Source organism: Odontesthes bonariensis, chromosome 23, assembly GCF_027942865.1.
Source record: "Odontesthes bonariensis isolate fOdoBon6 chromosome 23, fOdoBon6.hap1, whole genome shotgun sequence".
NCBI classification, from domain to species: domain Eukaryota; kingdom Metazoa; phylum Chordata; class Actinopteri; order Atheriniformes; family Atherinopsidae; genus Odontesthes; species Odontesthes bonariensis.
Window position 1 is genome coordinate 17,457,874 of NC_134528.1, and position 15,031 is coordinate 17,472,904.

General features: G+C 37.4%; 1 protein-coding gene across 2 annotated transcripts; it reads left to right on the forward strand.

Moving 5' to 3' along the window:
* Nucleotides 1-402: 402 nt before the first annotated feature.
* On the forward strand, nt 403-14,134 carry LOC142373484 (integrin alpha-D-like). 2 transcript variants are annotated; one of them, XM_075456754.1, is made up of 31 exons: nt 403-691; nt 1,744-1,846; nt 2,034-2,131; nt 2,367-2,437; nt 2,554-2,668; nt 3,354-3,481; nt 3,726-3,868; nt 5,372-5,522; nt 6,512-6,662; nt 6,932-7,005; nt 7,141-7,252; nt 7,473-7,609; nt 7,702-7,842; nt 7,945-8,157; nt 8,245-8,378; nt 8,539-8,681; nt 8,770-8,924; nt 9,030-9,155; nt 9,393-9,466; nt 9,676-9,817; nt 9,903-10,001; nt 10,091-10,170; nt 10,250-10,336; nt 10,444-10,513; nt 10,632-10,730; nt 10,840-10,920; nt 11,024-11,134; nt 11,241-11,354; nt 11,438-11,548; nt 11,743-11,849; nt 13,728-14,134. In XM_075456754.1, the coding sequence occupies exons 1-30, from the start codon at nt 655-657 to the stop codon at nt 11,839-11,841; spliced, it is 3,399 nt and encodes a 1,132-aa protein (XP_075312869.1). In that variant the 5' UTR covers nt 403-654; the 3' UTR covers nt 11,842-11,849; nt 13,728-14,134. The 2 variants fall into 2 exon arrangements, with proteins under 2 accessions (XP_075312869.1, XP_075312868.1); XM_075456753.1 differs by having other exon boundaries at nt 11,743-14,134.
* Nucleotides 14,135-15,031: the final 897 nt, after the last annotated feature.

A 15,031-nucleotide genomic window follows, 5' to 3' on the forward strand; every position in this document is an offset into this window, starting at 1 on the left:
AGAGAAAAAAAAACAGGAAATGACAAATGAGGGGCATGGTTTAGTTTTTGGGTGCCTGTGTATTTTTGCATGTATATCATATAAAGCATTCATCAATATGACAATGTGAGCTATTATTAATTCTGATGAAACACATTTGTCTAACATGTGTTTGCGAGACAACATCAGTTTTTATCAGTGATGACCTATAACATGCAGATGATGTTTAGATGATGACTCCTCCCTGTGAATTGGGCACGCTTTGCCCTGCGTCCCGGGGGTGGGGGGCGACTTTTTGCATTTACAGCATAGTTCCTCAAATAGACTTCCACTTCAAGCACTTCTCTCAAAGTTTTGCTTTCAACATCTTCCTCTTGGCACTTTGACCAGTATAAATTAGCTGCCTCCCACAATTTCCAGGTACATTTGTTTGAGCTCAGACGGTATACCAAAGTACTTTTTGTGTTGTAACTCCGCCCACACCAGAGTTCCTCTGAATGACTGCGTTACCTTTAAGCACCCCTCTTAGGATTTCTGCATTGTGCTTTCAACATCTCTCTCTTGGCACTTTAACCAGTAGATATTAGCTGCCTCCCACAGTTTCTAGATACATTTGTTTGAGCTCAGAAAGTAGGCTACATCACACTTTCAGTTACGTTTCATGGGAGTAAAACAATGGACTGGACAGTTACAGCTATTCTTTTACTATCAGGTAAGACAAGCTTCTGCACAAATTTGATAGTTTCATTTCAACGAATACATGTTGTCAGATGTAAGCTGCAAAAGAGAGTAGCAAACAATAATTTGTGATATAAGAGCCAAAAAATAGTTTGAAATGATGGCTTACATATGCCATTCATATCTCATTCTGTGTGAATCAATCTACTAGATATAATAGATCTAATAGATATTTGAATGAGGTCCTGAATGTTTTTTTTCTTTTATTGTAGAAAAACTTAGAGTGAAAAGATATTTCCCATCATAATTTTCTGTCACTGCTGAAGTTAAAAATCTATCTTAACCTACTGTGGGTGTGTCTGTGACAAAACAAAGAACAGGGCGAGGGGATGTTTCACTATGATGAAATATTTTATTCTCATTCTTAATCATTTATTCACTGGAAACCATGACAAAACAGGATTTCACATGATGTCAAACACTTTGAAATACACAAGGAGACAAAATTCCTCGATATCCAGCTGATCTATAAGCAGACAAAAGCTAAACGTATGCAAGCCTAAATTAGCAGATGATGAGAAAATATTTCTAATCATTTTGAGTATCTTTATATAACTTCACGTCTAAAATTTTATTCCTGCCCCCCAAAAAAAATTACTTTTAAGGATATAAAGGAAATTGTTCATATTTGTATTGTATGTGTGTCTTTAGAATACTATTATTTTTAAATGTACATTTTAATGTACAAAAACTTATTTTCTATTTTGATAATTTGAAGAAATATCACAGTTGATCAAAACCAAAGAACAACGGACGAGAGGAAATCTGACTTCAGTCTGAATGTTTTTCACATTATAATGGTTTTAAGGCGCCGTTCTCTGAATCACAAAAGTTCTGACTTTAGTGCTCTCTAGTGGTATTAAAAGTAATGACACACATCATTTCACCCTGAGACACCCAAAACAACATGTGCAGTAAACTTTTTACACTCATTTTACATCTGAGATTATTTCAGTTAAATTGTTTCGATCAAAATTTGGCTTTAGATGAGATTAATGCTGTGGATTTTACTTCTTCACTCCCCAGTGTTAAAAGCTGCACTTTGTTTCAATATTGAACCTCTGGCTTGGAAGTCCCTGAAGGATGCTGCTGCAGGTTTTGGCTACCAGGTGGTGCAAAGAAAATCAGAGTGAGTCAGATCATGCATTATAGAGCTTAATGTAGGTGACTGCTGTCATATAATTTGCTCCTGTGATAACTTTAATATGCATATCTCACAACAACAAGGCTATAATCACGTGTCTTAATTAAAAACACAAGGGTCTCAACTTACCAGCCTGCCCCTCTCAAATGTTTGTGTGGTTTTATTTCTTTAGCTTGCTCGTCAGTGCCCCTTTTAAACAGTATTCAGAAAATCAAAGGGGGCAAATATTTAAGTGCACCACTGATCAATGTCAAAGTCTGCAACTTCAAGGTAGGAAACATTTCATTTTCAAAATTTTAACAGAATCTTCTGAAATTTTGTGAAACTGAATTATGTTTTGCATTCCAGTCTTTGATAAAATTTATTGTTTGCTACTATTTACATTCTTACACAGGGAGTATTTAAACCTGTGGTAGCTGTAGTTTTAGTTGTCACTTTAGTGTTTTTTTCACTGTCACATAGTTTCTTGACTGTGTGCTTTAAGAATTGTTGAACGTTTCTACAGTTCCAAAGTCTGTAGTCAACATGTCCCTTGGTTTGGCAATGACAAGTAACCCCAACACAGAAACCACAGTGGTGAGTAGGTGACTTGCAGAAAAATGTTAACTTTTTCATGCTGCTTGAAATGTATTGCTTAAAGGACAGTAGAATCATCAACCTATTGAACAAACCTGACCCTGTGTCTTTTACAGGCGTGTGGTCCAACCATTCCGAAAGACTGCAAAAGTATCACCATGTACAACGGTCTTTGTATTGAGATAGACAAATATGACAGTCTTAAAAAAACTGTCCCGTCTGCAATTGAAGGTAAATATGACTTTTAAATGCAGGATCACCACATTTACTCACCACACAGTCGAGCATGCATATCACAAGAAACACAACTAAACAACCTATACAACCTAAAAAATATGAAATCATTACTATTGAGGGTTTTTTTTTCGTTCAGCTGGTTTATTTTGTAGGAAAATATTAAACAAATCTCAAATATGACACAAAAGTATTCATTTAGAAGAAGCAGAGGAAAGAATTATGGAATCACTTTTAAATTTGCATTTCTAGAACAGATATGTGCACATGAGTCTGCAGGTAAAAGTGAGCTCTTCCTCACCTTAGTGTGCTGAGGCGCTGGCTGATTGGCAGGAAACATGGCAACGAGAGACACATCAGTGGAAACAATGGAAAGGATAAAACTTCTGTTGGGATTTAAATTGGATCAGGACTGGATATTACCTTATGAACGCTGTCATTAAAGCCAGAGGAGGTGCAACAAAGTACTAAATGTGACTTCTTTGTTCATTTTTCCATTTTTTCCTCATTATTCAGTGATTCTGACAAATTTTCCTGATCTGAGATAATGTTCCTTTTTTTTCAACATTGCTATAAATAGCCCAGAAGTTTGAATGAAAGAACATGTTGACAAACAAGCTCACTTGATGGGAAACTGTGCAGAGAACTGTTGAGACATGGATCCATCTCTTCTTTTTAACAGAGTGTCAAACCCAAGCTGACGTTGCATTTCTGTTGGATGGCTCAGGCAGTGTACATTTTGAAGATTTTAACAGAATGAAGACTTTTGTTACAAAACTGATTGCATCTCTCTTGGGAAAAGATACACAAGTAAGACTGCTTTTGTGTTTTTCCATTAAAAATCAGCAAAAATAAAATGAGATGCTAAATCAACATATGTCAAATTAAAGTTAAACAGTTAAACGTCCTCTTCATACTCCCATGTCTTTTTTTAATCTATATTTGGCACATTCCCCTAATCGCCCCAACAGCCAACATGCTTTTTTTACTGGACATTTTTGCATGTCTAATACATATTTCCAGCTTATATTCATATGTTTTCTTTCTTTTGCAGTTTGCCATTGTCCAGTTCTCCACACAACCCACAATCCATTATTACTTCAATACATTTAGAACCAACAATTGGGAAACACAAATTCAACAAATCAGGCAGTCTGGTGGATGGACTTTCACTGCGAGGGCCATTAAACACCTTGTGTAAGTGTCATTATGACCCTATATGGTGATGTATGGCATAACCTCTTGCTTCCATTTGCCAGTTTGTCCATGGTACCAACCAGGTTTTCCTCTGCCAGTCCTCTACTTCAACCCATTCACCTGCCTGTTTCTTTGTTCTTTTGGTTTTGGTAGACTTCTGTCTTTTTGGCACCTTCTCTCCTCCCCACCATCCTATATGTGACCTTGGAACTGATTTAAGTCAAACTTCTTGAAGGATGTCTTGGATTCCTAAGAAGGAGAGATGAGTGACTAAAGAGAAACGTTTGCAAGATGTGCTTTGTGAGGGTGCAAGGAATGTCTTTTGCTCAAGTTGTTTTCACTTATAAAATGGGTGACACATTATCCCACAGATTAAATTGATTTAAAAGTAAATATTTGGATTGGTGGAAACACAGACGCTCTGACAGAGACCCTGAAATACAACATTAGATTGTAACAACAATACACAAATGAAGCACTCATACCACCTCACTGAGCTCATGATATACGTAATAATGACACACAGATTGCTGTCATTACGACGCATTTTCTATTTTTCTTTGTGACTTCCTTTAAAGGCTTAACACCTTACCCTGTACTTTTTCCCTAGCTGTGCCCCTCATCTAAATGATGTAAAAACAAATATGAAAAGCTTAAAATGTGTATAAATGACACTTAAAACGTGACAGGAATGACATGCCAGCCATGCATTGGTGAACATGTTGGAGCCCCACATCTTTTTTTATCGACAATGATTTAAGATGTCAGCACAGAAGCAGTGAGTTCCCATTTTTTGATAATCTTTAGTTGTATTGTTTCTTGTGTCTTTTGCTCACCGCCTTTGCTTGAATCCCAGATAGGAGGGACAAAGACTTGAGAGGAGTGTACAAACTGAGAATGGAGAGGAAAAGCATGTTTGAATGTTCTCTGTTTATTCTGGATTTTGACTTTAATTTTCTGCCCTCTTCCTGGAGTTTTTTTGCCCTGTCTGCTCTCCAAAAACAGTAATACGATTCTGGTAGTGTTGAGAAAGACATTTCTGTCAATGAATATTGCCAAACTTTTACAAGTGAAGTATCTGCAGTTTATCTCACAGTTCTAATTTTTATGTTGTGTTTCTCTGCAAATTTTTATTCTGGGAAACATTCAAGCTAAGTCTGGGCCTTCATATCTTACACTGGCAGCAAGACCAGCCTTTTAGCAGCATCAATAGAAATTAGCCAGAGAAATTTTTAATAATTGGCCTAGATTAAAGTGAATTTTAGTTTCATGTTTTCACTGTAGTGAAAAGCATTATTTCAACATATTTCCATGTTACTCAGGAATCTTTGAGAATCATAAAATTCTAACTATTCAAAATGACATTTAATTTTAGGATTCAAACAAACCAGCCCTTTAGTTTGTTTTCTTATATTTGACAATTGGTTTATATATTTTTTTATATAGTGAATGTAGCACTGTACAAAAACATTAATCAAAAGTTAAAAATCTTTCTTTTACCAGGAACGATGTCTTTTCACCTGAAAGAGGTTCTAGATCAAAGGTGAAGAAGATTTTGATCGTCATTACAGACGGAAAATCTAACGACCCCGGGGACTTAAATGGAGCAATACAACTAGCTGCAAATAAAAACATTGTTCGCTTTGCCATTGGAGTAAGTTCTATCTATTTATACCTTATGTAGCTACAAAAATGAGACGGTTGAGTCTGTTATGTGTGTAGAGGTACTTCATCTCTGTTTTTTCTGCACGCAGGACACGTTATGAATGTTGTTTACTTATGGAACTAAATCCAAGATGGAGACATAAGCTTTTTTGTTTTTACATATGTTTTGTAATTCGTGTCAACGTATAAACCCTGAATGTGTGAAAACAAGTCAAAGTACAAATCAAATCTTCAAGTGCAATGATTAATTCTGCATGTACAAAGCCTTTTACAGACCCAGCTGAATACCTGATGGAGATGTTCAGTTCCACTCACCAAGCAGACTCGTCTCATCCCTAATCAATGTCAGAGGGGAAAAATATTGAAAAATATTGCTACAGCCCAGGGTCAGACAGTGATTGGTTGGTGAAGTCAAACTGAACATCTCCATTGGGTATTCATTTAGGTTTGTGAAAGGTTTCTTCTTGCTAAGCTAATTTACATATTCAGACTTGCTTAATTGATCCATCCATCCATCCATGTTTTATAGCAGCTTAATCCAACTCAGGGTCGCGGGGGGAATGGAGCCTATCCCAGCTGTCAGTGGGCGAGAGTTAGGTACACCCTGGACAGGTCGCCAGTCCATCACAGGTCCACATAGAGAATAATGAGATACAAAAAAACGTCCATACTCACTCCGAGGAACAATTGAGTGACATGCCCGATATGCATGTTTGTGGACGGTGGGAGTACCCAGAGAGAACCTTAAATGATCCTTACTTGTATATTTTGTTCTTGTTTTAAAACATAATGACACAAGCTCTAAAATATATGTACAAGTTACAAAACACATGTCTCAGCTGCAAATTTACTCCCTATGATTTGAAGCAGAATCTTTATTACATTTGATTTACATTTTATTTCAAATCATTGATTACCTTTGCTTTTACTGGAATCTATGAAGTACATGACAACAAAAATATTTGATGTAATCCTCAGGTCGGGAGTGCATTTGGAGATTCTTCAGCAACAAATGAACTGAACACTATTGCTTCTCATCCTTCGGGGGACCATGTGTTTAAAGTGGATGGCTTTGAAGCGCTTGAGAGAATACGGCAGAATTTACAAGATAAAATTTTCTCTATTGAAGGTACTGGTATTACCTTAACAAAACAGATTTGCAGCAGTGTCCTATTGTCAGATAAAATTGATCTTGATGTAAGGCGTCATCAGTAAATACTGTTCACATGTGTCTCATTTCAACAGTTATTCAGTTACTCCTCTGAGCCTTGATTCATAAACCTTTTAAGCATAAATAAGCGCATTGCATAAAAGCCTTTATGAAACACTGAATTCAATTCATATGCAGACTATAGTTGCATTAAGAAACTTCGGCTCTTGTTTATTTTGCGATCACAGGATCTCAAACCAGTGGAGACACGCTGACTCTGGAAATGTCCCAAGAAGGGTTTAAAGCAGCTTATGTGCCAGAGGTAATGAAAATCACTTGATAATAATTAGATAGTATAATCTTATAAAGTTAAAAATAACCAGGATTTTGAATTAATGATGGATTTCGACATATTTAGATTTAGATCTTGCCAAATACATTTTCCTCTACATTGCAGGGAATTCAGATGTCCATTGTTGGTGCTAATCAGTGGAGAGGAGGCTACAAGAAACACACATCCAGGACAGTGTCATATGAGCCCAGGGACATAGACCCTGACAGTTATCTTGGTAAGAATATTACGATAGAGCAAGATAACACCTGGTTGTGGTGCACAACTCTACATCTATATTACTGAAGGAATATGTTGACCAGAATCCATCCACATGTAGTAATATGTATAGGATGACCAACACATGAAAAACCTGCCAAGTATATCCACTTTGTTTCCACTGCCTAAACTAGAATATTTACACCGATGCCTTTGACTACTCGACTATTAAATTCTAGGTTATTCCATGGCAGTGGCTACAGTTTCAGCTGGCTCACTGACAATTATTGGTGCTCCAAGATATCAACACAAAGGAGTTGTGAGGACTGTCCAAAACGAGATAACAAAGCAAACTATTGTCCCAAATCAATGGCAGGTAGATATTTACCACTTATACAGATGGTCCTGAAATACCTGAAACATATCAATGTATCTACTGAATGAAAACTGTATTTTTGTCTGTTTCAGAGTGGTGAATACTTTGGGGCGGAAGTTTGTGCCATGAACGTGGATGCTGACCACTACACTGATCTAATCCTCATATCTTCTCCAATGTACAAAGACTCTGATAGAGAAGGACGAGTTTATGTTTGCACACTAACCTCTTTGGTACCTGACAGCTGCATCAACTGCTTTTCAGTCGATTCTTTTGTTAAATTTTCACATTTTTAATAAGCATGAAACACTTTCTCATCTTTACATTTTCACCAGAATGTCGAGTGTCACTTCAATTCTCCATTAGTACTAAGAGGGGATGCATCCGACAAAGGAAGGTTTGGGTCTTCTCTTGCCGTTCTGCCCGATTTGAACAAAGACGGTTTCAATGATTTGGCAGTTGGAGCACCTTTGGAGAATGACGGTCAAGGCAGCCTCTACATGTTTCACAGTGAAGGAAGCAAAAGAATCAATCCTATTTACTCACAGGTGAACAAACTTAAAGAAAGCACAAGACAGCGGATAAAATCTTTTCTGTTTTCTGCTTGATTCATTCAAATATTTTCCATTCCACAGAGAATCGCTGCCTCTGAAGTCCAGTCAGGACTGAAGTTCTTTGGCATGTCAATCAGTCAGTCGTCTTTTGATCAGAGTGGGGACGGTCTGCCTGACTTAGCGGTGGGTTCAAAGGGCACAGTTGTCTTACTCAGGTAAGTCGTACGTAGTTTAGATACGCATAATTATGGTCATTTAAACTTTTTTTTACTAGTTTGTAGCCTGAATGTGTACATCGAACAGAAAAGTTTTTAGTAGGTCTAAACTTACATTCAATGGTTGTTGGCATGTGTCTTTCTATTGTATCTTTTCCAGATCAAAGCCTATAGTAATGGTTGAAGTAACTGTAACATTCAGCCCAAACGAAATCCCAACTCAAAATGTAACTTGTTCCAAACCATTGGAGAGCACAGCTAAAATCTGCTTTACCATGCACAGTCAGTCAGCAGTGAACACAGGTTTCTCATTCTCTTCATTTTCATCCACTCAGTTACATACTTGTATGTGCGTACATTTTTGTATAAATGAAACTCTGGTCTGTTTCAGCTGAAGCACAGATTAATTACACTTTGACCCTGGATGCCACTCGGAAGATGCCGAACAACCGAGCTTACATCAGCGACAAACGACGAGATGAGACCGGAACATTTACTGTTGACTTAAGTGGTCAAAAGTGCAGCAGTGTGAATTTTTATATTGAGGTAGAATCCAATAACATTGAAATAACCCATAGGAGATTAAATATAACACAAAGACCTTTATTCTGAAACTTACCTTTTGATGTGGATTTCCTTGTTTTGTTGAAGGCTTGTCAAGAAGATATTCTCAATCCACTTAGGAATGAGCTCACATTCACTTTTGATGGTGTCCCTTCTATCACAAATCTTAAACCCAGCCTCTCCCAGCTGGCCCAGAAAACAACATTTCACTCAGTGAGTAACCTTTAAACACATTTCATTCACTGAGCACCATCTTTCTAAAAGCTCTACTGTCACCACGGCTTATTATGAATTCAGTTCATGCTAGCTGCATTGAAAATTGATCATTTAATGTGAAACATTTTAAGTACTCTGCATTGCTATGAGATGTCCCAAAACAATGACAAATCCTTAACAGTGGTGCCGTTCCCCTTTATAACCATGAGCCTTACATCTTATTGTCTTCTGCAGTTAGGGTTTGAGATCAACTGTGGTGCCGACAACAACTGTGTAGACAACCTGAAAGTGGATTTCAACTTCACCAAGTAAGGACAAGTAACAGAAGGAAAGTTTTATTTTAGTGAGTCTAATAGTTCCTCTTTAAGTAGAAAAAGCTAAAACATTCAACGGGCTCTTCTCTTGCTTTTATTTGTGGCTTTATTAAAGCTATCAGAAGTTCATATAAAAGAAATGCTGTGTTGACTGCAGTCTTGATCTACTCATTTCCTTCTTCTCGTTCCTCATTAACTGTCAGATCCTTAGAGGTTCAAGTCGGCATTGATGAGCTTTTGGATGTAACTGTGTCAGTGGAGAACAGAGAAGAAAACTCATACAACAGCCATGTTACTCTCACTTACCCAGTTGGGCTCTCCTACAGGAAGTTTACAGCCCTACAGGTAAGGCATCGGGATCTAGTCTGGTTGGGTTAATCTCTGATCAGCTGCTGCCCAAATCACAAAGATGTTGTGCCTTTTAATGCAGGGAAGGATTGAGTGCAACTCCTTGGACAGTGAAGATGGTGTAACTAGAGGAAAGACAGACTGCAGTATTGACAAACCTATTTTCAAAAGCAAATCCAAGGTCAGTTAGCTGCACTGCTGCTTCTCACTGCTGTACAGACTGTCCAGCCTAAAGAGGCCAAGTGACCTCTCTCATTCACCTCATTTTAGGCAGTCTTCATTGTCTCCTATGGAATCGGAACCAACAGTGGACTTGACAAGAGGATCTTTGTCACTGCAAATGCCACCAGGTCCTGGTCACCTGCTGCAGATAGAGCTCTAATACGCAATATTCCCATTTTTATTAATATTCCCATCTTTATCTTTTAGTGGGAATCAGCAGCACTCCCCTTCAAGTGAGCTCTCTATGAAGAGAGAGATCAATGTGAAGTCCAGCATCTTTGTTTCAGTCGAAAGGTCTGCGTTTTGCAACTTGAATTGAAAAATAAATATGTATATATTCAAATAGATAACAATGTTCTCCTTTATCTAATATTTATTGAATGTTTCCCATTTCTCTGCAGCTCCCTCAGCTACAGTAATTTCACTTTTGGGAAAAATAATTTGCAGAAACCAGTCCAACAATCAATCAAGGTGACAGATTGCTTCATCCATTAGTATTCCTACTGTTAACACATTCATTGCCTTGACACACAGCTTAATTTAATGTTTAGTTTTTCTCTAAAACCTTCGATTTCTCTCTTTCTCTCAGGTTACAAATCATATCAGGGTGCTGAATTTCACGGTGGTGATCAAGGTTCCTGTAAAGCTTGGCAACAAAGACATCTGGGTGGATTTCAACACTCTGCAGGTAAAATATGTCATCAGCTGCTTACTTTTAAAAAGGCTAACATGTAACTGTAGAATAAAATGATTTACGGAAAATAGTCAAAGTGACATAAATCACTCCTTTTTCTTAGATTGCAGACTGTCAAACACAAAAAGATCAAGAACCTGTCATCACTGATTTTGTTGCTCAGATAAAGGAAAATAAGTTAGTGGTGAGTATGCCTTTGCAGTCTAACTGTTGAATCACATATGTTAAGAGGTGCACATTATATCGTACTGCAGATTTCATACTTGATTTGCATTTGTCCACCACAGGACTGCTCTGTAGCCAGGTGCAGAGTCTTCAAGTGCACTAAGTTGATGGGAAGGTTGGAAAGTGTGACGTACACGATCTCTGCCAATCTTAGTTCAGGATGGATAGAGCAGGTAATTGATGTGAAGTTTATGTAGTTAATGCAGCTAGTCCATACTGTCAAATAAATTGAATATTTCTTCAGATGTAAATTTAACAACATTCAACACTTTCTCTCAGATTGGACTTCCATCTGCCAAATTCCTCTTGACCAGCACGGCCAGTCTGGAGTACAATAGAGACCAGTACGTCTTCTTCTCAACAGCGACTAATAACACCCCCCCTGTTCGCAAGGTTTGCAAGATTACACATTACTCTTAATTATTATTTCAGGGAGCTTGAATTTGAACTTGAATCAATTTCTTGTTGCTGTTCAGATTGAAACAGAGGTAGAAGTGTATCCTGAACTAGATTTCACCAAAGAGATTGTCGGAGGATCTCTGGGAGCGTTAGCTTTTCTAGCTTTACTCACTGCTGTCCTGTATAAGGTGAGACACCAATTCTTTTCAGTAAATGACACAGATTTCCAAAGTGAGATAAATTGCTAAACGTGTTTAGTGATGACAGTGTTTTCTTTCCAAAGTTCATTCTTTCATCTGGTTTGATCATTTCAATATATCATGGAATGAAAATACAGACTTGCTGTGTTTTTTTCAACATTTTTTTCTCATTTTACTCATAGGCTGGGTTTTTTAAGAGCAAATACAGTGAAATGGTGAATCCAAATGATGAAGGAGCAGCAGATGCAGGGGCTGATGGAGGTGCGCCCACAGAAGAATAAAAATACAAGTAATTCTACTTCCCAAAGACACCAGCTGTTTCACTCTCCATTACCATACACTTGTATTATTAGCCTGCTTACTTAAGCAGCTTATTACAAAACCATCTCACAATTTTCAGGAAGTTACAATGACAGGAACTTCCACACTACTGCTTTTATGCAGTGACATGTGATCTCTAACGGCATGTATTTTCAAAGTAGCTTTCAAAACAGACTCTGTATGTCTTATCCCACATTCTAAGCTGAACAGCCTTTTGCTGGTCTCCACATGAATTATTCCTTTTTTCATGTAACGCCAAAAATTGTGTTGTAATTGTCGCAGATTAGTTTGTTGTTGTGAAAGCGCAATTCTCACCTTGTAATGTAACATTAGGAGATGTGCTTAAAGGTGCTTACAACCATCAGTATTTGAAAATGTAAATTGCTTTGTTTCAGAGTAAATGATATATAACAGCTCTGTTCCGAATTGAAATAAAATGGACATTTAGTTTAAGCCTCATATTTGTTTTAAACGATGTCCCATTGTCTTAGCAATTTAAGATAAAGAAACAACTGCATGTCAAACAAAAGCCCATGGGGGGGGGGATCAGTTGAACACATTTTTGAAAACAAAGTTTAACATTTACGACGCAATTTTTGATAAATATTGACCAATAATGTGCATTGAATACTACAATGACTATGTATCTTCTTTTTGGAGCGGCAGAGACACCTTTAATACTGCTCTAAATCGTGACAACTATACCTTGTCCTCCTTTTTACTTAAACATGCCAGTAGTCCAGCTTACCTTCAGATCTATATCTTTCAACAAAGCATACGATATTACTTATCTGTTCCCAGATTTACTCCTATTGTCCCAAACACCCCATCTGTAGAAGATGTCATTCTGCAACCCTGTTTATTGTGCTTTGAGCCAGAAGACTATTGTAAAATATGAATTAATTGATTAAAATGTTAATCTAAATAAAACTTTTTCTGGTTAAAACCATATAAAATGACAAAAAAGGTGTGTGTTTGTGTTGAAAAAACAAACAGATTTCAACCAAACATTTTATTATTAAATGTCATCATGGAAAATGTAAAACAAGCCTTAATAAAGAAGTTCTTTTACTGCTCTTTATACTGTTTGGTAGTTTAATCTTCAACAATGAACTGTATTTGATCAAATTAAAGAGTTTGGACACTGTAGAAATGTGCTGACCTCCCTGACAACAACAACAGAGAAACAATTCAGTATCACAGCTGCAAAGTCATGCTGAAAAAATGGCAACATGTGTTGCTTTGAATGAATGCTGTGGAGAACACACACACTTCTGCTCTCTGCAATGTTGAAATGCTTGCTGACTGTGACTCAAGTGACAAAACTTTACATGCCATTTCTTTGTTAGAAGAGAAATTATCCTCTATACTGACAGGAACTTATGCTCACTTAGTATCTGAGGCTTACAAAGCTTTTCCCAACTTTCAGTTAATAGTTTTGGGAAAACAGGTTACTTTCATGGTAGATTCTGGTGCCACATCATCTGTTGTAAAAGTAGGGGGATTTTTAACTCCTCCTAACCTGTGGGAATCATGCCTACTATGTGTCTGCATCAGGTCAGGTGGTAAAGGAGAAAATTATCACCCCCATTGCATGTGTCACTCCCGATGGGTTCTCCTTCAAACATTCATTTTTGTTGTCAGAACTGTGTCCCATTAATCTCATGGGCTTTGACTTCATGTGTAAGTTAGGCATTATTCTCATTTCAACTACAGAAGGTGTTAGAGTCACGTCACAGTCTGAGTCATCAGCTCCCACAAATGCTTATGAGTGGAAACTCCATTCTCCATTTTCACAGCAGCTAGTTCAGAAGGCTAAACCTCACCCTCTTCTGATTTCATGCAGCCTGCTGATTTGCACTGCACGTCTCACATTTCACTGGGGCCTGACAATAACTATGAGAGGAAATGGCTCTGCACTCCTTTTGAAAAGTTTTCTACATCCACTTTGTTTTGGAACTCACAAAGTGCTTCATTGGCTGTGTCCCTCACCCCCATGCAGCTGCAACCTTTTGCTGTTCCTGGTTCTTGTCCCCACATCTCACTGGCCAAAGCTAAACATTGCCACTGGAGGATGTGGGTTGGTTTGTTTCTACATGCTATTCTTATTAATTCTTATTAATTGTGGTTAGATTGTTATGTTAGATATTTTTGATTTAGTCAGGATAATATAGTTATAGATAGTTGTTAGATACTTCCTCATTCTACAGGTGTTCAGTGATGATGGTGTATTTGGCTGTGTAATGCCAATAAAAAAGCATGTCTCCAAAGAAAGCAGTTTCATGATTTTCTTTGTTGCAAGTCTCCACCTGAGCTCGCCACAATATTATGCACATATGTTTGAAATATTATAGAGAGAAATAACTTATGATGTAACTATGGGTCACTGAAGTGGAGACTTGTGGCTCACAGAATGAGAAACTAGTTGTCACCTTGAGGTTGAATGCCTTTTGTTGATATTTATATCCATAATTGTTCAGAATTATATAATACAGCTTTTATATACAGTAAAAGCTTTGACTGGTTTCCCTATTTAACATCTGACCAAATGTAAAACATGCTCTCAATCTCCCGGTCTGTTTCAAATGTTTAAATAAGTGTATTTTCTTTTCAATGGAAAATGTCATCAAATCAAGAAGAAGGCAGAAAATATATTACAGGATGGTGTGTTGACTTCACATTTTTCAGTACAATAAGATAATAACATTCTAAAATGTCTCCCTGCTCGGTTTAAAAATTCATATTTGGAGAGAAAAAAAAACAGGAAATGACAAATGAGGGGCATGGTTTAGTTTTTGGGTGCCTGTGTATTTTTGCATGTATATCATATAAAGCATTCATCAATATGACAATGTGAGCTATTATTAATTCTGATGAAACACATTTGTCTAACATGTGTTTGCGAGACAACATCAGTTTTTATCAGTGATGACCTATAACATGCAGATGATGTTTAGATGATGACTCCTCCCTGTGAATTGGGCACGCTTTGCCCTGCGTCCCGGGGGTGGGGGGCGACTTTTTGCATTTACAGCATAGTTCCTCAAATAGACTTCCACTTCAAGCACTTCTCTCAAAGTTTTGCTTTCAACATCTTCCTCTTGGCACTTTGACCAGTATAAATTAGCTGCCTCCCACAATTTCCAGGTA

Bases quoted from the DNA above. Each gene is read 5' to 3' on its own strand.
- LOC142373484 (XM_075456753.1), top strand. From the start codon at position 655: ATGGACTGGACAGTTACAGCTATTCTTTTACTATCAG. The intron at 9,467-9,675 runs GTAAGGACAAGT...ATTAACTGTCAG, and splicing joins GTGGATTTCAACTTCACCAA to ATCCTTAGAGGTTCAAGTCG. The intron at 10,514-10,631 runs GTGACAGATTGC...TCTTTCTCTCAG, and splicing joins CAGTCCAACAATCAATCAAG to GTTACAAATCATATCAGGGT.